General features: G+C 53.6%; 1 protein-coding gene across 6 annotated transcripts in view; it reads right to left on the reverse strand.

The window, feature by feature from the left end:
- Positions 1-22,789, reverse strand: part of DOCK11 (dedicator of cytokinesis 11) — a 69,933-nt gene extending 47,144 nt beyond the window's left edge. For 4 of the 6 annotated variants that reach the window (XM_062612751.1, XM_062612752.1, XM_062612754.1 and 1 more), the window contains exons 1-7: positions 22,637-22,788; positions 7,956-8,072; positions 7,644-7,733; positions 7,392-7,474; positions 6,460-6,529; positions 4,003-4,098; positions 833-967 (exon numbers count right to left, since the gene is read on the reverse strand). In XM_062612751.1, coding sequence (XP_062468735.1) covers positions 833-967; positions 4,003-4,098; positions 6,460-6,529; positions 7,392-7,474; positions 7,644-7,733; positions 7,956-8,072; positions 22,637-22,738 — 693 coding nt within the window. In that variant the 5' untranslated portion in view covers positions 22,739-22,788. Of the gene's footprint in view, positions 1-832; positions 968-4,002; positions 4,099-6,459; positions 6,530-7,391; positions 7,475-7,643; positions 7,734-7,955; positions 8,073-22,636 lie in introns of all 6 variants that reach the window. The other 2 variants (XM_062612756.1, XM_062612755.1) reach the window with 1 other exon arrangement.
- Positions 22,790-25,615: the final 2,826 nt, after the last annotated feature.

Raw genomic sequence — 25,615 nt, forward strand, 5'->3', positions numbered from 1 at the left:
AATTAAAAGCAAGTGGTTCAATACAACATCTCTGAGCTCTGTTGGCCTTTAAACAGCATTTTCCAACTGGAAACCAAGGCAAACCTGATGTACACCCGTACATCACTGAGGCATGTGTACTGCTGCTTTTCCTGTGTTCAGAAAGACATCGACCCTGTGTTCAGGAAGCACACAGCTCCAATTCACCCACGCTGAAGTGAGTAACTTAAGGTCCCTGTACTGGCTCCATGGCACTTGGAGCTTCTGCAGAGGCAGCAGCAGAAGGCACAGCAGCAATCCACTGCTGCACTTCTCTCTCAGCATAACAAAACAAACCCAGGTTTAAGCTCTGTACAAATACCTGCTCCTAAAACCCTACAAGACCACCGCAGGCTGAAAGTCCCAAGGGGTTGCATGTTTCCATGGACTTATCGGGATGTAACTGAAGAAACAAGAAGCTGATGTAAGCAGCAAATAGAGGAGGAAGGTGCTCAAGACTAAGTCACACCAATTACTGGCCTCAACCCTCTGGCGTCTTGGAAGGCACCTGAGCTACGATAACCAGGTAAAGGAGATGGACAGACCAGGGAGAGAGCAGATGAGGTAGTGAAGAAACGCTTCTATTTTACTCCGACAGCAGCTCTCCACTTGCTGTCTTGTTGGCCAGAAGTATGGCACCCTCATGGACTGCCCTGCCTGCATTTTAACAGGATGAACTGACAGAGCAAGCCAGCTCTGGGTTAGTTTGCAAATCCGTATCTTCACCCCTCAGTGGCACAGACCTTGGAGAGATGTCTGTCTCAGAGCTAGCAGTGCATCAGCCCATGTCCAGCTATGCAGGAAGCACACCCACCTGAACGACATCATTGCAAGCATCCAAGAAAATGCAGCCTTTGGATTCCTTGGAAATCTTCTCATCTTTGTAGGAATTAAGAATATAGGAACCATCCGTGAGTTGTGACAAGTAAAAATACCTCCTCTTGAACACCTGCAAAAGAAAAAAGTCTTGCTCATGCAAGTATTCACTCTGTTGTATATCATAAACTGCAGCCACAGGATGTGCCCTCCTGCTATTGAGAAAACACTGGAACAAGAAACACTTAAGACCCTGGAGTGTTGTGATTCACCCCTTTGAGTACAACTGGTTTTCGTAGGGATTTCATCATCTTCTTTAACTCTAATGTCCTTGTTGTTATGATAAGTTTGTCCATCTAAAGCAAAGCCCCAGAGCTTTCAGCTCCCCTCTCAGCTGGCTCCAGCCTCCTTTATCTTTACAAAGTAATGCAGCATGGTACATTCAGATCAGCTCACTGCTTGATGCATCCCAGCCTAGAGCAGGTATTGCCAGAGCCTTTTTGATAAAGACCTTAGTTAGAATTACAAAGCAATTCTCTGGAAGACTTTGGAACAGACATGTGGAAATTCCTAGCAAGCAAATGCAAGCCAAGGGACACTAATCCATTCAACGGCTTGGGGCTTTGTTGTTTGGTTTTGTTACGATTTGCTTTGTGTTTTTTATATATATATATATACACACATACACACACACACCTATTTTTCATATGAAGTGGCTTGGCTCAGTGTTCAATTCTCATAAAGCAGCAAGCTTGGGAGAAGTGAATCTATGTTTGAGATATTGACTTCTATGAAAAAACCAAGCTCTTCACTATCTCAGAGCATCTCCCTTCACATTTGTCAGCCAAAAGGCTGGCTGTAATTCAGGACTTTAATTCAGGAGAACATTTTGGCAGCAGTTACGACAGCACCATATGCTGTCAGGCTGTAAGGAGCAGGGTGCATTTCACAGTTGCTGGGTGTCTGTGTTAGGAGAACCATGAAGGAAGCTGCAGCAAGCAGCACTGTGAGTATTTTCCACTCTTCTGCATATCTGGAAGATCTACAAATAAACACAACATTTTTCATCCCAGATGGGAGACTCCTAGTAATTTCCTGCTCCCACCACTGCTGACACGAGCACGTGTTCAACAAAACCACTCACACAGAACTGGAAGGGAGTGTTGTGCTCTGAATGATAACCTCTGGCATCATTTAGATGACTACTTAGCCACAGAGCTGCTCCAAGAGCTGTTTTAATAAGATTTACCTAAACCTTTAGTCCAACAAAGCATAAAAATACATGGAAAGCTAAGTATGCTAAGCATTAAGCCAGCTTAAACACTGATTTAGCACTTCACTGAATCAATGGCAGAAACTCTGGCAGTGGATGTTACAGAAACCCATGACAGATCTCTCTTTAGATATTACAGGGTTGATACCCCTTGTGGGTATGGGATTTCACACTAAACCATTTGGCATCTTCTGAATTCTGTTCCAAAGGAAATGTAGAAGCAAGCAGCAAACACTATTCCTATGATCCTTTCCCCTTGTAAGCACTGCTGTCAGAAATAATTGCCAGAAAACTACGCTCTTTTGAAATGAATACTAGAAACCTGGGAACAGAGGGGAACATCCGCTCTGATCGGGCTACAGATGCTGCTGGTGAGCACTGCAATTGCAGAGGGATGGCTACAGAACTGGGGAGGTCCATTAGGGAAGGCAGGGAGCAAAGGGAGAGGAGGGAGGAGAAAACTGATGCCCTGGTTGTAATGCAGCACACTGACATGCTGCAGAGCAGACAGCAAGAGAGCTGGGCCAAGCCAGGGAAGCTCTCTGCAAAGGAAAGGTTACCCTGAAATCAAGGTTTGATGGCTGTACCCTACTTACAGCTTGCTCGTGGGCTGGCTCTCCACATGGTTAGCAACAATGTGAGGTACCAAGCACCCAGCACGTGGCAGCGATGGAACAGCCAGCACCCAAGAGATGGATGCATGTGCTTCTGCTATGGCACAGGAGCTTCTCAACATGGTGATAATGCCGAAGACGTTCGAAGTCCTCAGGTTTCTTGCATGTGCCTTAGGAGGTGTTTTGTAAGATACAGAAGTGACCAGGACCAGCTCAGAAAACAGCTGCCGATGGCTGGTACTTTGAGTTTCACAAGAGACTCTGTGGATCTTATTAATGGAACTGAAGCCAGTGGAGTTCAGAGAACATCTCTGGAGGGTGGGTCTGAGGTGCTGAGCACAGACACCAACAACACCACAAGAGGCTCAGTCAAGAACGAAGCCAACTGACTACTTTCAGCATGTATGATACCTCATCCAGAAGTTAAAGGAGCAGAAATGGCTTCAACCTTGCTGCTTGGAAAAGCAGAGCACCAGAAAACCCTGCTCTGCGCGTGGCCTTCAGGCTCATGAGTAATCAGTTTAAAACTCCACTAAATTTAGCACTATGAATGGCTCTGCTCCACCTCTCATGAAAGCAGAACTCAGGAAATCTCAAAAAGCTCGGTTCAACAATATCCTCACAAAGCAGCCTCGCTGCAGCCACCCTTCAGCTGCACAGTGGAGGGTAAGTCCCTCATCCTCTCTATGCTGTCGGGAGGCAGCTGCAGGGTGGGAGAAGAGACGGGCTCACTGCCACAGCAAAAACCTGAGCTGGAACTGCTAATGCTCAATGTGAGCCCTGTCATGCTGGATCACGTGCAGTGTTGAACAGGAGACAATGCAGCTGCTGCTTCTAGGTCAGTAAAGCTCCATCTCCTCGGTGTTATCACCCCTGCTTTTCAAGCTAAGACTTGGCTTGCAATTTAAAGCTGGCCTCCATACATCTTTCCTACCAGCAAGGAAACCATCAATTCAGAGGAGTCTTTTCTGCAGGGCAGCTGTTTCAGTAATTTAAATCGCCTTCCTCTTCTGGGCCTCAGCTGCTCATTCAGAAACAACCCTGGTTTACTGAAACAGGCCTTTCTGTTCAGCTTGCTTGTCACGAATTGAATTGCATGGGTCTTATATTCTGGGGAGGGAAGGGGCGAAAAGCTCTTGCCAGACTGGGTTTTCCAGTCCACCTTGGGATGCTCCACAAGAGGGACAGATGCCCATCCAAACGCAAGCCTGCACTCCTGAAGCGGTCTGAGCTTAACCTCGTGCCTTGTTCACGATGAGCATAATGCTGGATTAAACTCACCTTCATGGTAACAGTGATGGTGCTGTTCACATTGGCTTTGTGCAGCCAGCCTTGCTTTATCACCCCACCCTTCTGCGAGCACAGGGAGGAGGAATCCTGAAAGAGAGCAAAAGAGGCCAGGTTGGACACAGGGGCTTGGAGCAAGCTGCTCTAGTGGAAGGTGTCCTGCTGCGGCAGGGGTTGGAGCTGGAGGAGCTTTAAGGTCCTTTCCAACACAAACTATTCTGTGATGCTATGAAAAAGAGGTGAACTGCCTCCCATGCAAAATTCCCCTTGGACACAAGGATTATCTCCACCCTGGGAAGCAATACTGCTCTAATTACAGTGATAAAACGACACATGTGTACAACAATACGTGTGTAACACGGGCAGCTACACATACAGTGTTCTCACAAAAAACCATCAGGGTTATCTCTTTCCAAGAAAGAGGCAAAACAGGCTAGTTTGGGTCACCTTTAAAAGGACAAATTACAGCTACACTGCCAGAGCTGCACAGCAGTTTGCAGTGAGGAAACGCACGGTGGTTCTTACACAGCGTTTCAAAAGCTTGGGGGAAGAAGGAGGTTACCAAAATGGAGGTTGCAAAATGCAGAACTCCAGCCCTATTGTGTCATTTCCCTTTGGATAAACCAACTCTCCATTCCACATTTAGGTGAAAACCCCCAGGCCACAACAGGTGGAACATAGCTGCACATCTGATGAACCAGAAAGTTTCAAGTGAGCAGCCAGGCTGTGCCTGGTGTGGGAGCTGGGATGCGCACCTCTGCTCCTGGCCCGTGGTCCCAGCCAGGGAGCACAGCTCTGCATCCATACCCAACTGTGATCCCCACTGGGGAGGGAAGGCAATGAGATCCCAGACTGATGAAGAAAACTTGCCCTGGGACTTGCAGTGACTCAGCAGCAGAGGTGGACCTGGGCTGTCTGCCCGTGGGCTGTGAAGGGAATGGTTTGTATTGCCTCCTGCGTCCCGAATGGCAGGTTTTCACTCTTTTCTTGTCAAACTTCCAATGACAAAGTAAACTTTCTGGTGCTTTATTTCCCTGGGTAAAACAACCCGTGATTCCTCCTTTATATTGGTTCACCTTTTTCCATCATGAGACTGCTTTTACTCAAATTTCCATTACAGAATTCTAATGCAAATGTCAGGAAACTGTAACAGAATCCTTCAGATATGGCCATGCCAAAACATATAAATGACAAAATAGCTGCCAAAGCACTTGGAATACTCCTTGCCAACCAACCTCAGTAACTTCAGTTTGTGAACACTGACCAGAAGAAAAGAGGTTTCCACCCAATTTTGATAGCACATTTGTGTCCTTTCGCTTTTTCCCCACCCCTGGCAGTGTTGAAGGCCAGGTTGGACAGGACTTGGAAGTGGATAAGCTTTAAGGTCCTTTCCAACCCAAACCAGTCTATCATTCTATGCTGTTACCATACTGCACAGCTCTGTCTCCAGCCCATATTAGGTATGATTAAAGAGGTACCACCTCAAGTTAACAATGTAATGCAACCCAACTACATAGGAAAAGAGAAAACTAAAACATTTCCATTTCCAAAGAAGCTATCCCAGTCCAGACCCGAGGGGCACTGAGAGACACACAGCAACTGGGAGGACATGCAGCCAACAGCCCCTTCAAATCTTCAGCTCCCCAAGAAAGAAACTTCCCTTTTCCTTCACCCTCAGCAGCAGCAGCTCAGTGCCCTGTGGGTTTTAAAACAGCTGAGCTAAGCTCTTCCCACCGTAAACTACAACTTCCTAATGCCATGGGTGTGAATTAGGCTTCATATGGTACTTGGGACAGAAAAATGCTCCCCTCCCTTTTGTAGCAAACATGATCTGCAGAGGGAAACACAGCATCCTCCAAAATGAGCACCAGGATGGGGATGTCCCCACTGGCAGAGCCCCCAGCTCACCTCAGGGAATTGCTCCAGGCTTGCAAACCTTCCCTGCGACCAGCTGAGTGCAAACAGGCAACTTCCAGAGGGAGCAAACCCCTGGAACACTGGCACAGCATACAGGGAACAGGACTGACACGTCCGAGTACCTGGGGTCGGGGTGACTGCTTGGGAATTGCAGGTTATGTGCTAAAGGAGGACCCCGATATCACAGTGTGGTTGGAAACCAAATTGCCCACTTTTCATTCTGGACATGAAGAATTTACTTAGTCATTGCTTGCCTTCCTTTTTTAATTTCCTCTGCTGCACTGTTTCAAGTAAAAACCGTTATATTAGGGCTAATCTTGCAGATATAGGAGACCCTTAGCTCCAAGAGATTGCCCTGAAACATATCATACTCTGAAATATGTCACTGGCTCAGTTTTGGTCACATCTTCACAGCACAGAACATCTCATCGGAACACCACTGCTGGGAACTGAATTCTGACTTTGCCTTGTGAAATCTGCTTTTGAACAGAACTTACAGTGGAACATGTGAAAACAAAGCAAGTACCTCCTCACCTCATCCTTTTCAAAGTCTTCATCGATTTCAAACACATGGCTTGGAATCTTGTCTGGCCTGAAGGATTTGCTGAAAACACAACACACTGTTATTTACCATGACTGGGACACGAGGGTCCTGCAGGCCAGCAGCCGATGCTGGATCCAGGAGGAAGAGCCAAACTGCAGACTAGAGAGCACATCAGAGCTGTCCTTCTGCAGGAGGCACGTCCCCGTACAGCTGGAGGAAGCTGATTTCTGAGTGCATTTCATGGATATTAAGCACAAGCTGTATGTAATAAGCTTGCTCCTTGTTAGCTGATTCTGCAGGGATTTTGCTGACTTGCATTTATGCAGCACAGAGATGCAGCAGGCCACTTTATCTTCCATTGGAGCACACGGCTCCCCATCACTGCAGCATTAACAGCAATACTGCATCCCCAAATGAAGCTGTCCAACACCCTCCAAATGACAGGGGCACAAAGATCTGCTTGGCACGAGCCCACCATGTCCAGCACACACAGAACATCAGCCCACGGGGACAAGGAGGCTCTCAGTTTGGGATGAGCAGACACTGCCAACAGTATTTATCCTGCCACAAGGCCGGTCTGTGGGGCATCCTCATCCCAGACAGGCACTGGTGGACAGGATGTGAAGTGATGAAGTAAGATCCCCATGGCAGGGCTTGGAACTGGATGAGCTTTAAGGTCCCTTCCAACCCAAACCAGCCTGGGATTCTATGATCCATGCTGACAATATTGTCAGCATCTCCCTGGCAGAGCTGAATGCCAACATTGTGATAACATGAACCTCTGGCCCTCTAGCTTTCCCAGTGACATACCCCTGGAGGGAAGGCTGCTTGTGAGACAGGCATCAGAAAGGGTCCTGTTAAGCCTCATCAAACCCCAGCCCTGTGACCATGCATTAATATTCCAAGGGAGCACAACACTTACCATGGCAACATCCGAAAGTCTCCTGAGTATTCCTCATACTTGTAGTTCACCACGTGCCAGTCTGAGCTGTAGGTTTTAATGCACTGAAAGGAAAACAATGCAGCTCTTTGAAAGCTACAGCAAGCAAAACAAAACCGTGCACAAGGCTGAAAGGCTACAGACTGCTGGGTGAGGGAAGCACAAGTGGAACAGGCCTGACCAAGGCTGCTCCTCTTGCCTGAAGGAAGGCGCTGCGCGGACTCCTGTCCCTACCTCTTTGACGAAGAGACTCTGAGCTTTCTTTAGAGCATCTTCTGGCACTGTCGACTGGACAGTCCTTCTCTGTCGACTGATGACTGAGATCTGCAGGGAAAAGAACACGCTTTGAGTGCAAACTGGGTCTTCAGGGCTCAATACTTGCTTTAAATCAATACTGTGGTCCCAAATCGCCAGTGGGTCATTTTGGCTTTAGGGGTCAGAAACGCAGCCAACACGAACATGTGGCAAAGAGCAGAAACCTTCCAAACGAAGCAGGACTGGAGGCAGGTGAGCCTCAAGCACGAGAAAGAGCCAGCACCAACTCACAGACACATCCTCGATGGGGAATATCAGCAGGTCCCGGAGGGGATCGCTGTAGATCTGAACCTTGCGCTGAAGGATCACGTTCTCATAATCCAAGGGTTCAACCACTTTTGTTTTTTCCTGGAGAAAAAAAGAAAGAAGATGAAGAATAATATATATATATAATAAATAAAATAACCAGTAACTAAGGTCTTGTGCTTAATTTAGCCTGACAATTACACAGCACAGTGTGGACTGCTCGCTAATTCAGCAACAGGCGAGGCAGGTAACGACCCATGTGCATGACTTCTGAGAGGGAAACGAGGGGTTAAGTTATTTGTGCCTGGTAATAAGCCATGGGAAGAAACAGAGCTTTGTGCTGCTCTCGTCCAAGCACAGCCTCTAATTCCTTAATGGAGCAAGAAATGCTCCTGGGCAGGCCACAGCCTTAGCAGCTGCTTCAGTCTCTTTACATTGGAGCAGCTCATCCGTGTTGCTCAGAGGAAACACAGCCTCTGGCGCTGTTGGGATGAGAGCAAGGCGGCTGCTGTGACCTCCGGGGCAGACATCTCGCCTGTGGAAGGAAGCACAGCATCCCCCTGGAAATGCAGGGAAGCCCTCTCCATAAATCACACCTCAGCCAGAGCCAACGGCTGGGAAAATCTGGGGCCTGGTTTTGCTCTCATTTACATTTCTGGGAAGCGAGAGGAACTGCTGCGAAATCCCCGGTAAAACTATCAGAGCATCGTTACAGTCACTGCTGAATTACTTCTATCTGTGCTACACGTCAGAGAACCCCAGCCTGGTTTGGGTTGGAAGGGACCTTAGAGCTCATTCAGTTCCAATGCCATGCCACGGGCACGGACACCTTCCACTGGAGCAGCTTGCTCCAAGCCCCTGTGTCCAACCTGGCCTTGAACACTGCCAGGGATGGGGCAGCCACAGCTTCTCTAAAGGGAAGCCAGAAGAGGTTTGTAAGCAAAGCAGCTGCTCACAGAGGGCTGTGTCCTGTCTCCTGCCTGCCACCACAGGCTTCTCCATCCCTCCCAATCCATGCCTGCTGCTCAGTGGGGCCAGCCATGCCCATGCCCCTGCAAACAGACGGGCAGAGTAAGGAGGAAGACATCATAGATACCTTTTGCCCTTTGTCCCACCCTAGTGCCCCGTGTCCCAGCATGGCTGGAGATAAAGCTTTAAGCCCTGGAAATGAGCTTTCAGAGTCTTAGTTTTGCTGAAGAGCTTGGTTGAAGCACACACCTCCTGGCATCCAGGAGCCTCGCGCTGCCCGCTGCTGTCACAGCAGCAGATGGAACCCATCACAGTCATTATCAGAGCAGAGGAAAAACTATTACACTAAAGTAATTAGAGTCTTAGAAACCACAAATTCCTCCACGGGGAAAGCCAATATCCAGGCACAAAGAGAGGCTGCCAGTCCAGCAACAAAATCAGCCTGTGTCTGCAGGAAAACACGTGCAGTGCTGTCAAAGGTTCACTGGCACACACATGGCAGCTGAGTAGAGACCTCAGAGCAGCTTCCAGTGTCTGAAGGGGGCTACAAGGATGCTGGGGAGGGACTCGTCATCAGGGGCTGTAGAAACAGGGCAAGGGGTGATGGGTTCAGACTGAAACAGGGGAAGTCCAGGTTGGATTTATCAGGTTAGACAGGGGCAGCAGCCCCCAGCTCAAAGCACTGGGATCAAAACCTGTGGGAAAACACCTCAGGGGGGCAAAAACGAACCTGATTTTAAAGGGAGAGAACAGGAGAGCAGTGTGCCTGCCTGGAGAAGCACACCCACCTCCTCCTTACCTCCGGGTAAGCATCACCCACCTCCTCCTTACCTCCAGGTAAGCATCACCCACCTCCTCCTTACCTCCGGGTAAGCATCACCCACCTCCTCCTTACCTCCGGGTAAGCATCACCCACCTCCTCCTTACCTCCGGGTAAGCATCACCCACCTCCTCCTTACCTCCGGGTAAGCATCACCCACCTCCTCCTTACCTCCAGGTAAGCATCACCCACCTCCTCCTTACCTCCGGGTAAGCATCACCCACCTCCTCCTTACCTCCGGGTAAGCATCACCCACCTCCTCCTTACCTCCAGGTAAGCATCACTCACCCCCTCCTTACCTCCGGGTAAGCATCACTCACCCCCTCCTTACCTCCAGGTAAGCATCACCCACCTCCTCCTTACCTCCAGGTAAGCATCACTCACCCCCTCCTTACCTCCAGGTAAGCATCACTCACCACCGGTTCAAGCCCCCCATACCAGCCTGTGCCCCAAAACACGTGCTGCTTCCTCTGCCCTTCTGCATCTGCCCTGAGACTGTTGCCTCCCCCAGCACAAGGAAGAGGGTCGCAGGCCCCATCCAGGCTGGGTCACGAGGCTCCCCTTGGACAACACAGAGGGAAACAACAGCCTCTCTATTAGAGCAGTGACTCTTCACCAAGCAAGCTGGCTGACATTTGAACAGGAAATTCAATGAAATTACTGCAACAGAAACATGCCCACGGACACCAACGCAAGGCTCGGCTTTGGCCAAGCACGGGCACAAGGAAAACCCCAAGGAAAGGTCCTGATCCTCAGCGCCCTGCTTGTGGTGCTGCCCTCTGCCAGCCTGAGCACAAATCCCCACTAGACAGAAACCACCAGAGAGCCTGAAGGAAAGGCTGAGCGAGGGAGTTACCAGTACCCAAGAGGGGGGAAATCTTTAGAAGTCAGATTCGCTTCTCACCTTTCTGCATCCATCTGCAAAGCTTATAAAATTCCTTATATTTGCTTTCCAAACAAAGGCTCACGACAGCTGAGAACATTCACGTGGGAAGGACAGCAAAGGACATTTCTATTTTAGCTTTCATTGCCTGAAAACCAGCAGCCACCTGTGTTCTAGAGCTCCACATCTGTATATAATACAAACATGCTGGTATTTTCATTATAAGAATACGATTAATTGACATTAATATGATTCTTCCCTGTGAGGGTGCTGAGGCGCTGCCACAGGGTGCCCAGAGAAGCTGTGGCTGCCCCATCCCTGGCAGTGTTCAAGGGCAGGTTGGACACAGGGGCTTGGAGCAAGCTGCTCCAGTGGAAGGGGTCCCTGCCCGTGGCAGGGGTTGGAGCTGGAGGAGCTTTAAGGTCCCTTCCAACCCAAACCAGGCTGGGGTTCTACTGACAGTGTTTTTCTGTGACTCTTTGCTCCCACAATTACAACAGGTATAACCCAAGTGAAGTGAATGTATGGGAAAAGTGAATGAAAAATGTTTAATTCAAGCAGCCCAGCTCTCGCAGCCTGCCTCCAGAGCAGAGCCGCTCCAGCCCTCGCAGCATCACCAAGGGGGGGGCACCTTTAACCAATGTGCTTGTCCCCAGGCGCTGACACAAGCTCCATGGTGGCTGCCACCGCATGTTTCCCATTGTACAGCGGAAGCCAAGCCCAGAGCAAACCCTGACCCAGCACGGAAGCTGCATCACCATCAACTTCAGCATCTCAGGGCGCCAACAGCCAGCACAGAGACACCAACACGCACGGCTCCATCCCCACCCAGCTCCACCAGCCCTGCAGTGCTTCCTCTGTGCCGTCCTCTGCACAGCCCTGAGGCCATGGGGTTTTCTCACTTCCTCAGAAACAAAGCTCTACCCCATGCATGCACCCAGCTCACAAAGTACCTGCAGACACAAGGGACAGGAATATTAAGACTTCAGGGAGACCTTAGAGCAGCTCCAGTGCCTAAAGGGGCTGCAGGAAACCTGGAGAGGGGCTTGGGACAAGGGATGGAGGGACAGGCTAAGGGGAATGGCTTTAACCTGCCCGAGGGGAGATTGAGATGAGCTCTTAGGCAGAAGCTCTTCCCTGGGAGGGTGTTGAGGCGCTGGCACAGGGTGCCCAGAGAAGCTGTGGCTGCCCCATCCCTGGCAGTGTTCAAGGCCAGGTTGGACACAGGGGCTTGGAGCAAGCTGCTCTATGGAAGGGGTCCCTGCCTGTGGCAGGGGTTGGAGCTGGAGGAGCTTTGAGGTCCCTTCAACCCAACCCAGGCTGGGGTTCTGTGATTAAATTGATGGTTCTTTAGAGGAGCTAAAAGGAGAGGAGGAAATCACATGGCCCACGGGTCCATATTAATGTATTATCTCAGGCTTTACAACACTGCCCCATAATTTAGCAAGCATTTTACAGCTCCCCTATTTCCTGCCTCTGCTGTTGCAACCCTGTAACGCACTAAGGTGGAAAACTCAAAGGCCTGATTTTGAAACAGCTCCCAAGGGGCAAAATAGGTGAAACACACAGAAAACAGGAGGAAAAGGCAACCTGGGGAACTTGTTCAAACATAAAGAGGGGACAAAACCAGAAGCGTACAAGTACTCTTTGGACATACCGGTCACCATCATCACTCCCGAGGCTGGCAGCAGCCTAGGGCAGAACAGGACCATTCCCCACTGCAATGTGCAGACTGGAAACTGAGGATGCCTTGCAGGCAGCAAAGAGAACTCCCCATTTCTTATGTGGCTCATGGAACCTGGCAGGACATGGGAGAATTTAAATGGAACTGAGAAAATTCACTTGGCAAACAGCATGGGCACATGGAGCTGAGACATTTCTACCCACAGCAAAGCTTTCCAAAGGCAGGGATACAGAGATCTCTACTCAGGGCTCTCTCAAATCATGCGGTCTTTAACAGCTTTCTGGTTTTAAACAGCACATTTGTGGCTCTTCCCTTTTTCTGCCCCCAGCTCCTGCACTCCCATCTGATCCCACGGCTCTGCTCCGATTCCAGCTTGCAGGAAGGATGCAGAGCTGAGTTGCACACAGAATTCATCCTTCCAGCAACCCAGGCATAAGAAAGAACAATGAAAAGCGGGGTACCCTGAGCTGGGTCATCCAGTGCCTGCAACCACCACAACCCTGTGCAAAGGCAGAGTAAAGTCTGTACCCCAAAGACTTGGCATTCAAAAGCACAGGAGAGGGAAGAGGTGGAATGGGAAACGAGGGAGGCAGAGCAAGCGGAGGCAGTGTGAGTCAGCACACATGGCAGCAGGCACAACTGATGCAGCCCTGCTGCTGCCAGGAGGTTTGTGGGCTCCTCAGCAAAGCCATGTGGATTCCCATAGAGGGAATCAGGAGGGAGACGAGGAAGCATCTCTCAGCAGGTGATGGGGAGGTTGTGCCCATGAGCTTGCTGCACACCCAGGACTCGGTGGATGGAACAGCAGGGCCCAGGGTGGGATGTGCAGAGATGGGCTGTGGTAAAACCACAAGGATGAAAAGTAATCAATGAAGCTGGGTATGAGGAGGCCAAAACTACTTTTACACTGGCCAGAGAGAAAGAAGATTAAAAAAGCAGGAGGAACTCCCAGACAGGAATCCTGGCTGTGCTGAAGGCACAAAACCACTGAGCTTGAGAACCATGGAACCCCAGCCTGGGTTGGGTTGGAAGGGACCCTAAAGCTGCTCCAGCTCCAACCCCTGCCACAGGCAGGGACCCCTTCCACTAGAGCAGCTTGCTCTAAGCCCCTGTGTCCAACCTGCCCTTGAACACTGCCAGGGATGGGGCAGCCACAGCTTCTCTGGGCACCCTGTGCCAGCGCCTCAGCACCCTCACAGGGAAGAGCTTCTGCCTAAGAGCTCATCTCAGTCTCCCCTCGGGCAGGTTAAAGCCATTCCCCTTGGCCTCCTCTGGCCTCACTCCAACAGCTCCACATCCCTCTTGTGTTGTTGCCCCAGAGCTGGATCAGAACTGCGGGCAGGGGAGGTTGTCTCAAAGCACCTCACAGACCCACACCTCCCTCCTGCATTGACGGCCATGGGTGGCAGCAGAACCTCGTGTGGGCACCACGACGGGCAGGCTGGGGGCTGGGTTTTGGGACTGGGATGTCTTTTCCCAGCTTAATGCCCAACTCTGAAGTGAAAAAGCAAGTGTCTGCAGTCATCAGCGCTGCCCCCGAGCATGGCGCAGCATCAGTGCAAGACACCAGCTTGAAGCAGTCTTGAAGAAACAGCCATTTGACACACAAACATCTACCTGTCGTTATTAGGCCTGGCAAATAGAACTAATTCAGGCTTTGAAATGTCTTCAAATTGGCTTACAGATTACAGGAAGTCAGGATAATCAGCGTATGGCTCTTCATTTCCCTTCCACTCACTCAGAAGTGGACTCCACACTTCACATCCTTTAGGAGATCGCATTTTGAAACCCAGCTCTGCAGCCACGAGGGCCAGGAATGCTGTTCTCTTCCTGAAAGCTCAAGATCCTGGAGTAATCACTTGAGCAAAGGAAACCGCCCTCAGAAAGAAACTGCAGTGAAGTGCTAGAGCTGCTACAGCACCTCCGAAAACGATGCCCTGAGCAAATCAACAGGAAAAGCACCATTGGAGGCGAGCGGTACCTGGGGCACGGCTCATCTCCGGCACAAGGCGATGCTTGAGGTGGTCCAGCATGGGTGCTCACAGGGCACTGAATTAGGGCCAGCATCTGGGCTTGCTTCTGGTACCCTTGTACCTCTCACTGAGTGAGAGCTCAGCACAGACCTCCACAGCATCGCCAGTGCCCTGCAGTCCCACGTGTACCCCCCTGCCCAGGTACATCCTGGCTCAGACCCAGCCCTGCCGCACGAGGAGCGGGCAGAGGGACCGGTCCAGCCCCACGTCAGCGGAGCTGCTCCCGCATCCAGCTGAGCATCTGCCGCAGACCAGAGACACGGGGACACGGCACAGCGTTGACGCTCTCCTCCCAAAATAACCGCGCTGATAGGAAGTGGAAAAAGAGCACTGGGTTCTATGGGACGGCCAAATTGCTGCCGGCTACAACCCCTCAAAGCATTCTGTAAGCAAAGGCACGCTAAAAAAAGGAAAACAGTAATTACAATCACAATAATACACGTTATTTATACAAGTTCTTCACTGGCGCATCCCAAAGTGCTTTTCAGATGTCACTGGCACTTCATCACTTATTTATGTAGTATCAGTTTTATATTTAGTATCCCGTTCCAGAATAGCCAGCTTCAGAACATCTGAGAGCCATTAATCACAACAGCACAGCCCTCCCCTTCCGGCCTCTCTTCAAGACTCTTGTTTTTCACTCAAGAAACCACTTGTGCAGGGGCCAAGCCAAGCAGGAGAAACGCTCCCCAGCTCCTCCGGGACATGAAGGGAGCCAGGCAGTGGGGAGAGGCTTCACACGATCATGGAATGGTTTCTGTTGGAAGGGACCTTAAGATCATCCAGCTCCAACCCCTGCCACGGGCAGGGACCCCTTCCACTAGAGCAGCTTGCTCCAAGCCCCTGTGTCCAACCTGACCTTGAACACTGCCAGGGATGGGGCAGCCACAGCTTCTCTGGGCACCCTGTGCCAGCGCCTCAGCACCCTCACAGGGAAGAGCTTCTGCCTAAGAGCTCAGCTCAGTCTCCCCTCGGGCAGGTTAAAGCCATTCCCCTTGGCCTGTCCCTCCATCCCTTGTCCCAAGCCCCTCTCCAGGTTTCCTGCAGCCCCTTCAGGCACTGGAGCTGCTCTCAGGTCTCCCCTTCAGGAGCCTTCTCTTCTCCAGGCTGACCCAGCCCAGCTCTCTCAGCCTGGCTCCAGAGCAGAGCTGCTCCAGCCCTTGCAGCATCTCCATGGCCTCCCCAGCTCAAGCAGGACTTGCCCAAGCCCCTGCAGCAGCAGCAGGGGAGAACGGAGCAGGAAGCCACAGCACAGCCTTGGGTTGCCTCAGCAGCACAAACAGCCCAGCGGGGACGTCAAACCCCAGAGATGGTGCTGGTGGTTTGAGCAGCTCAGGAAGTTGTTGGCCTCAGCCTCCATCTTGGCTCCATCTCCAGGCTGCAGGCAACGGCTGCAGCATCAAACCCTCCTCTCCTCAGCAGTTTCAGGGATGGTCCAGTGCCTAAAGGGGCTGCAGGAAACCTGGAGAGGTTTGGACAAGGGATGTAGGGACAGGCCAAGGGGAATGGCTTTAACCTGCCTGAGGGGAGACTGAGATGAGCTCTTAGGCAGAAGCTCTTCCCTGTGAGGGTGCTGAGGCGCTGGCACAGGGTGCCCAGAGAAGCTGTGGCTGCCCCATCCCTGGCAGTGTTCAAGGGCAGGTTGGACACAGGGGCTTGGAGCAAGCTGCTCTATGGAAGGTGTCCCTGCCCGTGGCATGGCATTGGAACTGAATGAGCTCTAAGGTCCCTTCCAACCCAACCCATGCTGTGGTCCTGTGGCACTTGGAGATGACCAGGTCCTAACACTGCACAGGAGATACTTCATCCTTCTGGCTGCACCCACACAGTGTCCCCTCCCTGGGGGCCAGGCTGCAGTGGGGATGCACTCCCAGCGCTCAGCCCGGAGCAGGGATTGCCCTGGACCGAAGCAGGCAGCATCTCCCTCCAGCTGGAAGTGCTCCCAAGGGCCAGCCCCGTGGCAGGAGATATTAATAGGGGAGAGAAAAAACTGCATTTCAGCAAGAAAGCAGAGAGAGGTGAGAAAAGGGTCAGGAAGGAGCAGAGCTGACCCCATTAGACAGCCAGTGGGAGGCAGGGAGAAGCTGTAAAGACAAGTCAGGGCTGTGCTGAAGGAAAGAGGAGCCAGCAAGGAAGAGCTTTGATTTGTACCTTTTAAGGGATGAAAGGGATGGAGGGTGTTGGTGGCAGGAAACACACTCCAGCGTTCCAAAGATGACAGCCGCGGCCGTAATGGATACTGAGCTACCCTTTCCTTCCCTGGACACAACAGGAGCGAGGCCAATCAAGCAGGGATGTAAAGCACACGCGTGCCCCCAGCCTGGCTGCTGTTCAGCGGCTGAGTGTGACCGTGACTTGCATTCTCAGGCCATGGAAACGTCAAAAGCTTCATGCAGTTTTGCATCATTAGAGGTAATAACTCAGCTGCAAAGGGCTAAGTGAAACGCTGCAAGAGCCACCAAGCTGCAGCTATAAAGGGCTCCCCAATAGGCACAACAGCAGGCAGGCCATGCTCAAACGCCTCTGGTCCTGGGAGGGATCTCTGCAAACATCTCCAGATAACACAGGAGGCTGAAACAAAGCCCGAGAGCATCCCCTCACCGGATGCAGGGTGCACCAAAGCCCCAGCCGCATTGCTGGCATTTGCTGCACCACCAGCAGCCATCTGGTCCAGGCGTTTCAGTGCACTGACGGTGGGAGGGCAGATGCTGGCAGTGCAGGGACTCCTCCATCTTCACAACACCGGCCCTAGCACAGAACAAACCACTCTCGGCCTGGCCCAGCCAGTGCCAAAGCCCCAGCCACACAGCCAGCAGGACATGGGAAGAAATCTGTGCAAACACGTGTAAGGCCTGGGTGCTTTAGTTCCTTCCCAGAGCTTGCCTACAGTGGGCAGGAGGACACATCCACTGAAGTGATGCTGGGGAAGGATGAGATCGAGTGCCCAGCAAAAGCTGTCATAGCCCCCAAAAACCTCCAGAAATGGATGCATTGACTACAGCTCATCCTACAGCACCCATTCCTCTGCGCACTGGTGTGCCTGGGGGAGCAAGGGATTGCTTCCTTCCCCCTGCACTGGGTGTTGGTAGGAGACACGCTGGGGATTTGCTAAGTGGCCCCCAGTGGCAGCACCGTGGGCTCGGGGCTGCGCTCCCCTCCATGGAACAGCGCCCTTCATCCACTGCGTGACCGGGGTATGCGCAGGACACATCCATGGCACACGCTGTGCCGCGGCACCCAGCCAGCACCCGCCTAAAGTCAGCCCCTTCCAGCACCCAGCGAGCCCCACGTCAGGGAAGGACGTGATTCATGTTAGGAATGCACTGAAGGGTCTCTGGAGTAAACCCTTGTGAGCAAGCATCTCCCCTTGAGCACCTCCGCAGAGCCTGCCCTGCCTGGACCGACAGCACCGCTTACACGGGGGCAGGAGCTCCTCCCGTGCTCACACACATCTTTCTCGATGCACACTATGCAAACACAGCATGCTGGTTACCCCCGGGGGGGGGACACAACACATGCCCGTATTCTGTGTCTCTCTTGAGTGCCAAGAGCGCTACAAACGCTGCATGTAAAGTCTTCACATTGATCAAAGTGAATTTAGCTTATTAAGGGAGGATTCTATGCAGGAAGCTGATTTCTTCCGCATAGGCATAAATTCAGACACTAATAATACAGTTTAAGCTGTAAAAAAAACCAACCAAAACACACAGAAAGAACAAAATGCCTTTTTGCCTCCAGTCAAAACCTTCTTAGTATCACCATTAAGGAGCTTTTTATCGCCTTTTTGAGCCTGCCTGAAACTGAGCCACCCCTACGAGCCCAGCCCAGCCCGGATCAAACAAAATCCAGCTCCTCCCGGCACAGTGCCCATGGTGAGGGGTTCCAGGGGGCACATCCTGCAGCACCACACAGCACAGGGAGCAGGCACTGGGTTTGAATACCCCATCCCTGGCAGTGTTCAAGGGCAGGTTGGACACAGGGGCTTGGAGCAAGCTGCTCCAGTGGAAGGGGTCCCTGCCCGTGGCAGGGGTTGGAGCTGGAGGAGCTCTAAGCTCCCTTCAGACCTGTGTCTGTGGTTCTATGATTGTGCCTTGCAACACTCTCGCGGCCGCTCAGGTCTTGTGTCGGGCAGCACCTCGGCGCTGGCTCCTCCTGCCTCGCTGCACGACTTTCCCATTAACACTCAGCAACATCCCGAGCATGGAGAGGATGGGAAGGGGGAGATTGCACTGAAGGTCTGAGCCAAAACCACCCCTGTCTACCCACTGCCAAGGGTCCCTGGCTGCAACCCTTGAGGTCGAGCCTTCATGGCTCTCCCAGCTCTGCCCAGCACTTCGCACCCTGGCACAGGGTTTTACTGTGGTGCCCAGGGTAATCTCTTGGGGAAGGACGGTTTAAGTTATCACACGGAGGCTTGGCTGTTCCCCTCCTTCCCCTAATCTTCACTTTGCTCTCTGTTCGCATGCCATTTATCCCACCTGCCAACTCAACGCTTCTGCTCCGTTTGTCTGTTTGTTTAAACAGTGACACTGGCTCTCAGTTATCCTGCCAAAACCCCGTCCCCCAGTTCCAATCTGCAGCACGCATCAGGGACCATTGGAAGCTGCCATTGATACAGCCTGCGCCGCAGCACAGGCGCACCGAGCACCGCAGCTCCCACATGCTGGCTGCTCCCAGCTCCGCTCCGCAGGGCTCTGCCTGCTCGCAAGGGGTTCCTGAACTCCTTTTCCTCACCAAGACCTCCCTCACACAGCCTGCCTGTGAGCACGACACACGGCCGGAACAGCACCCAGGATGCTGGAACACCAGTGCAGTTAAAGGGAAAAAAAGAGCCCCAGCTCTGGGGCAGCAGCACAAGGGGGACATGGAGCTGTTGGACCGAGGCCAGAGGAGGCCATGGGGATGCTGCGAGGGCTGGAGCAGCTCTGCTCTGGAGCCAGGCTGAGAGAGCTGGGCTGGGGCAGCCTGGAGAAGAGAAGGCTCCTGAAGGGGAGACCTGAGAGCAGCTCCAGTGCCTGAAGGGGCTGCAGGAACCCTGGAGAGGGGCTTGGGACAAGGGCCTGTAACTGGATGAGCTTTAAGGTCCCTTCCAACACAAGCCAGTCTGGGACACTGTGATCCTCCCCCACCCACAGGGCCTGAAGTTCCTCTGAGCTCCCCACCACAGCCCTCACTTATTCTCACTGCTATGGCTCTGGATCACAGCTCCACTGATAGCACGACAGGAGCAGCACTAACTGCACCCGAGCAGCTGGTCCAAAGCGTGGGACACGGGTACCCCAGGACACCTCGGGAAGGCACAACCTCCCCTTCCTCTGGTGCCCGACCAGCACCACATCCAGTGCTTCCCTTTCACACACATGAAGGAGCTGACTCTGCCACCAACTTCCCTGCAGCCCAAAGAGAAGTGTAAATATCCTCCTGGTGCGGGACAGGCGTAAATGGAAACGCAGGAACAGAAATCAGACGACATGAACTTCACGTCACCTGCAGGACAGCAGGCTTGAAGCTGCATCATCCCGCACATCACGCCTGCTCAGGCTTGTCACGCAGAGCACAGTGCTCCCGGCTGGATGAGTCTCCTCTAGCACAGATTATGCTCCATGCAAGCTGCCTGCATCCCTGACACCGAAAGCTTTCCTCACGGAGACATTTTCATTTACGAGTGTTTCATTCACTGCCCACAAAGGGCTCCTCACTCCAGACAGCTCCTGGTCTCCAGGGAGCACCCTGAAGGCCCAAAATGCTGAGCTCAGGGTACGCACTGAAACAGCCCTACAGTGACCACTCCGTGCATGGAGCTGCATAGGCTGGTACCTGCAGCATTAGCTCTGCTCCCTGCTGGAGACAGCCAAGGTACCCGACAGGGTCACCGGGGGACAGGCAGGGTGCCCCTAAAGGCTCTAGGAGCATTAAACTATTCATAGAATCACAGAACCCCAGCCTGGGTTGGGTTGGAAGGGACCTTAAAGCTCCTCCAGCCCCAACCCCTGCCACGGGCAGGGACCCCTTCCACTGGAGCAGCTTGCTCCAAGCCCCTGTGTCCAACCTGCCCTTGAACACTGCCAGGGATGGGGCAGCCACAGCTTCTCTGGGCACCCTGTGCCAGCGCCTCAGCACCCTCACAGGGAAGAGCTTCTGCCCAAGAGCTCATCTCAGTCTCCCCTCGGGCAGGTTAAAGCCATTCCCCTTGGCCTGTTGCTCCGTGTTCACTTGCTTTTGTTGATGTTCCATCTCCTGCTGTACCCAGGCCACAGGAAGGGGATGGGATGTCCAGGACATGCAATTCCAGTCTGCCTCAGCCAGCCTGAAAGCCTCAGCTCACACCACCTCAGGACACAGCACGCTGCAGCCTGCACCAGCCCCTGCTCCCCAGGCTGGGGCCTGGGTCTCAAGGAGGGTGCAGGAGAGCAGGGGACGTGCCCACACCGTGCTCTGCAGCTGCCCAGCTCAGCAGCGCCAAGGCTGAGCCTCACCTTGGGAATGGGATCAGAAACAAGGGCTTTTCATCTCCCCCTCTCAGCCACTCCCCAGCATCACCTTCCAGGACGCCCTCTCCACCCTCCCAGCAGCCATAGACAACAGCCTTCTTTACAAGGGTGTGGCCCTGGTGGATGGAGAGGAACCACCTTTTTTCTTGGAGCAACCTAGAAAGCACGAACCTCATCCTTAATTACTGAGCACGATGGAAGTGCCACCTGGGAGTCATACAAGCTTATGCCACCTCCTTCCTCCCTCCCTGAACACTGCAGTGTCCTATGGCTCTTCTGGTGATGCAGAGGTGCCGGGATTTATCCCTTGCTGCTGAACTGTCAGAAGCAGGAAACTGCCAAGACCCAGGAGTCAGAGACCTGCCCTTGCCCTCCTCTGGAGCAGCTCCGAGGGATTTGCCTGTCAAAGGAGAGGGAGGTTGGCAGGAACATGGGCAGTGAAACCCTGGAGAGGACTAGGAGGAGGGCGGCTGCTGATGGATGCTGGGCCCTGCTGGCTCCTTCGGGATGCTGTCAAGGTGTTCTTCATTCTCATCTGCAGTCCCACCCATCCCTCCCCATGCTGACAGCAGGCACTGAGGAACCATTTGCCTGCAGGATACCAAAGCTCTTCAGGTCCTACCCAAACAAGTTCATTTTTAATGAGAGGTTCCATCAGGTTGCACACAAAGCATTTGTTCCTATGTATTGTTGCTGAAAGAAGGAAAGCAAATTGCACGGAGCCCGTAAGGATCCCTGAACAACAGCACATGGGAGGCAATAGCCATGGTGCTAGGAAATCTGACTGGATTATCACCACGGCTATTTCCAGCTTCAGAAATCAGCAAATGTACAAGAAAACTCTGGTTTTAAAAGAACAGTTGAATCCCCTGTTTATTTAACAACACATGCCATCTGATGTGATGGTAGAGAACTAATCTTAAGCAACCTGGTCTTGAGGAAGGTGTCCCTGCCCAAGGCAGGGGTTTGGAACTGGAGGAGCTTTCAGGTCCCTTCCAACCCAAACCAAGCTGGGGTTCTGTGACTCTGTAACAGAAATTACTCGGAACTTGTACCACACTTTCTGCACATCTCACTGCCTCCCCTTCCATCGGCACCAAGGTCAAACTGACCACACGCTGGAGTAACCCAACGAGTGGCACATCCAGCACAGCCCCGGCGGCCCTGGGGCCCAGCGCCCGCCCGAGCAGGGCACAAACGCTGCAGCACAACACGGCCAACCTGCTGCGGGGAGCGCATCCCGAACGCACGTGGCTTCGCCCGGGCACGGCATTCCCGGGACGCGCCGGTGGCGGTCCCGGCTCACACCAGCGCCGGTGCCTCTCCCGCTGCCAGGCCCTGCGCTGTCCGCCTGCCCCGCGGCGGGGGGAGCTCCGTGCCTGTCCGCCCGCTCCCCCCACGGCTCGTTCCCGTTCCCGTTCGTTCCCTCCCGCTCCCTCCACACGAGCGCTGGCCCCAGCTCCGGTTCCCCGCAGAACCCCGGCTGCGAGAGGCGCTGGGGCGGGCTCGGTGCCGGCAGGTGGCTGGGGGGGGGCAGGCGGGATGCACATGGGGGGAACGCGGGGAGGGAAGGCGGGGAGGGACCGCTGCCCATCCGCATCCGCATCCCCATCCCCATCCCCATCCCCTGCCTCGCCCAGCGCTGCCCGGCCCCGCTCACCCCCTTCCTCTTCCTCTGTTCAGCGCATCCCTTGCCCAACCCTGCCCCTTCCCCGCGGGTACCGCCGGGCCGGGCGCGGCTCCTGGCGGCGGCGGCGCCCCCCGAGCCCAGCCGAGCCGCGCTCACCAGGACGAAGGAGCCGCGCACCGCCTCCGAGACGCTCTGCCGGAGCTCGGCCGCCGTGCCCGGCTTGCTGAGCCGCTTCGTGAACTTCCTCACTTCCGACATGGCGACATGGCCCGAGCCGGGGGCCGCGCCGAGCCGAGCCGAGCCGCTGCCTCCTTGCGGGCGGGCGGGCGCGGCGGGGCCGGGCCAGGGGCGGGCGGAGCCGCGGGGCGGGGACCGGGAGGCCGCTGCCCGGTTCGGTTCTGCGGGGCTCGGTCCGCCACGCCCTGCATCAGCTCGGATCGGCTTTGTCCCCGCCGCAGGGGCGGCGCGGGGGGAGCTGCGGGGACGGCCCCGCCGGGCACATGGGCTCAGCCAAGGGCACCGGGCTGCGGGTGAAGGGACCGGGCGCTGCAGTGGGGCTTTGGACAGGGGCCGGTAGGCACCGAGCGAGGGAACGGCTCGGCCAGTCCGATCCAATCAACCCGCGGCTGTGAACAAAGCCCCGGGCCCGGCCCCTCGCCCGGGAATTCCTCGCCCTGCTCAATCCCATGGGATGCGCCTGATGCCGGCGCTTGGCCCTGCCCGCCCCTGCCTGCGCTGGGCAGGATCAGACCCGCAGCGGGATGGATCCTGGGCGGATGGGCAGCGCCCGCAGCCCATGGGATTTCCCTCTGGCTGCCTCAGGAAGAGGCCTTTGGGATCCTGAGCCCCTGGCGGAGGCCTTTGAGAGGCAGGAGGGAACCTGCACCGGAGCCAGGTCGGGGCTGAACCCAGGTGGGAACTGGGGAGCACGGAGCCGCTCGCTCAGCCCCTGTGCCCTGCGGGAGGGATGGGAGGAGAACGGGAAGAGTGGGAAACACAAGTGGTTGGGAGAGAACAGTTTAATAAGTGAAGTGCAGTGGAAGACTGAGAATAATGGCAATGAATAACATGACAGAACAACAGTAATAATAACAAATAACATCTGACAAAACAATAAAGGACAACACAATACTACTATTAATAACAACAATAATATATAAAGTATAACCTACTACTACTAACAACTAAAGTACAACAGCATCCTACCACTACAACTGAAGAACAGCGTAACACTGCTCCTACTACAATGAAATACAACTACTACAAACAACAATAACATCAGCACCATAATCAATGACACGGTGGAGCTCAGCCCGAGGGTGGTTGTTCCTGCTGGCGGCAGTGGATCGTTGTATGGGAGTTTCTGCCCCGAGTGCTGTTGAGAGCCCTGTAAGTCAGAAAACACGCGGGGATTTGTGATTCCTCCTGACAATTCCAGCACCGCCCTCAAGCCAAGCTCCCGAGTTTCTGATCTGGGAGGGTTTGGGCAGGTCGGTGTTTAAACAAAGCCCATGGCTGGGGTGGAAGCTGGCTGTAAAGGTGCAACTCAATCCAAGTCCCTTTGGCACTCAGGGCAGGGGAGTCCACTCCCGTCACCGCCGCCACGGGGCTGCTCTGGAGCCTGGCGCCGGTTCTGCTGCTCTGCTGTTATGTTCCAGTGTGGCAGAACGCGGGGCTGCCAAGGGTCTGTAAACCAGAGAGAGTTTATTGCTTTGTTCCTTCTGCTTCCTCCTCTTCCCAAAAGGCGAAAAAAGAGCTTAAAATGTCTGGGAAGGGCCCGGGGGAATGTGTTACATCCAGCACAAAGGCCAACTGTCAGCCTGAGCCTGCCCCAGTGAGCTCCCCTGAACACCGAGGAGCCCAAAAGTGCTTTAATGGGATGGTGAGGACGGGCACGTGGCAGAAACCTGGGATGAGTGGGAGTGCTGGGAGCAGCGTCGCCCTTTCCTGCCCCAAAGTCGCAAGTGGGAAATAACTGAGCACCTCCTCTTCAGCCCCCTCCACCTCCTGCAGCAGCCTCTTGGTCTTCCCTCCAGTAGCTGGAAATCATCTGCAGCCAAAGATCTTCTTCTTCCAGATACAGTAATATTCAATACAGTGCAACACGGACTTAGTTGGAATCTGTTGTGAGCAAACCAGAAGCAATCTGTAAGGGCGATGCTGGAGGCAAACCCTGAAGGCACACACATACAAACACAGAGGTTTGGGGCAGCACCGGCACACAGACAGGGGATACGGGATGGGAAAGAAACCCTCCTCTTCCGCCCAGACTGGGAAGCAGTGTGGGAAGGGGAGGGCAGCGTGTTCCACACACATCATGTCCTTGCTACTGGAATATCTCTGGGTTTGGGGAGCAGTGACCGGAGAGGTTCTAAGGACACACGAGGGCCTCTCAGGGGTACCTGCAGAAGACAACACCGCATCCTGAAGTGACTTCCTACAAAGTTAAATTCTTAACCACATCCATCGCAGGCTTCAGAGCACCTGGGGTTTGCTCCCCAACCTCTCAGGGTACCCAGCCCTACCCAGGCTGCAGAGACCAGGGAGGAGTCACACTGGAAGGTGCAGCCAACACAGGCAAAACAACTCCTTTGCCTCCTTCCCTGACTGGAGGGACAGCACAGGCAGCCAGGGACATGGCATCAGACTGATGGAGTCCCTCCTACTCCCCTGCAGCACTATAGCACCGAGGGTGCAGTAAAGAAGAATGAGTATTTCTTTCCTAACATCTATTCGTGCAGTTGACGCTCCTGTAAGGGCTGGAACCCTGCATAGGGACCAGCCCTGTAACTGGAAGGGTTTAGGCTTTAATATCTCATAAGCCATCCAAGATAAAAGGCTCTTAATAGCATTAGGCAATAACACTCCATCTTACCCTGCCTGCACTGGGTGCCTGTGAGCCCTTTCATCACCTGTAAATGGGCCTAGCCCAGAGAAGCACTTCACTGTGTGATTAGCCTTAAGCAGGTGATTAATCCCAGTACTTCATCCATTGGACTGGAGCCAGCATTCCAGCACTGACCCATGGGGTCAGTAACCCACATCCAGACACATTTTCCAGCTGAGAAGGCAGAGGGTTATAAATGCCATTACACCTGCAGTGTCCCAGCTTTAGAATTCCTGTGGGATATGGAT

Source organism: Pezoporus occidentalis, unplaced genomic scaffold (genome assembly GCF_034315485.1).
Source record: "Pezoporus occidentalis ecotype Australia unplaced genomic scaffold, CSIRO_AGI_Poc_V1 ctg161, whole genome shotgun sequence".
NCBI classification, from domain to species: domain Eukaryota; kingdom Metazoa; phylum Chordata; class Aves; order Psittaciformes; family Psittacidae; genus Pezoporus; species Pezoporus occidentalis.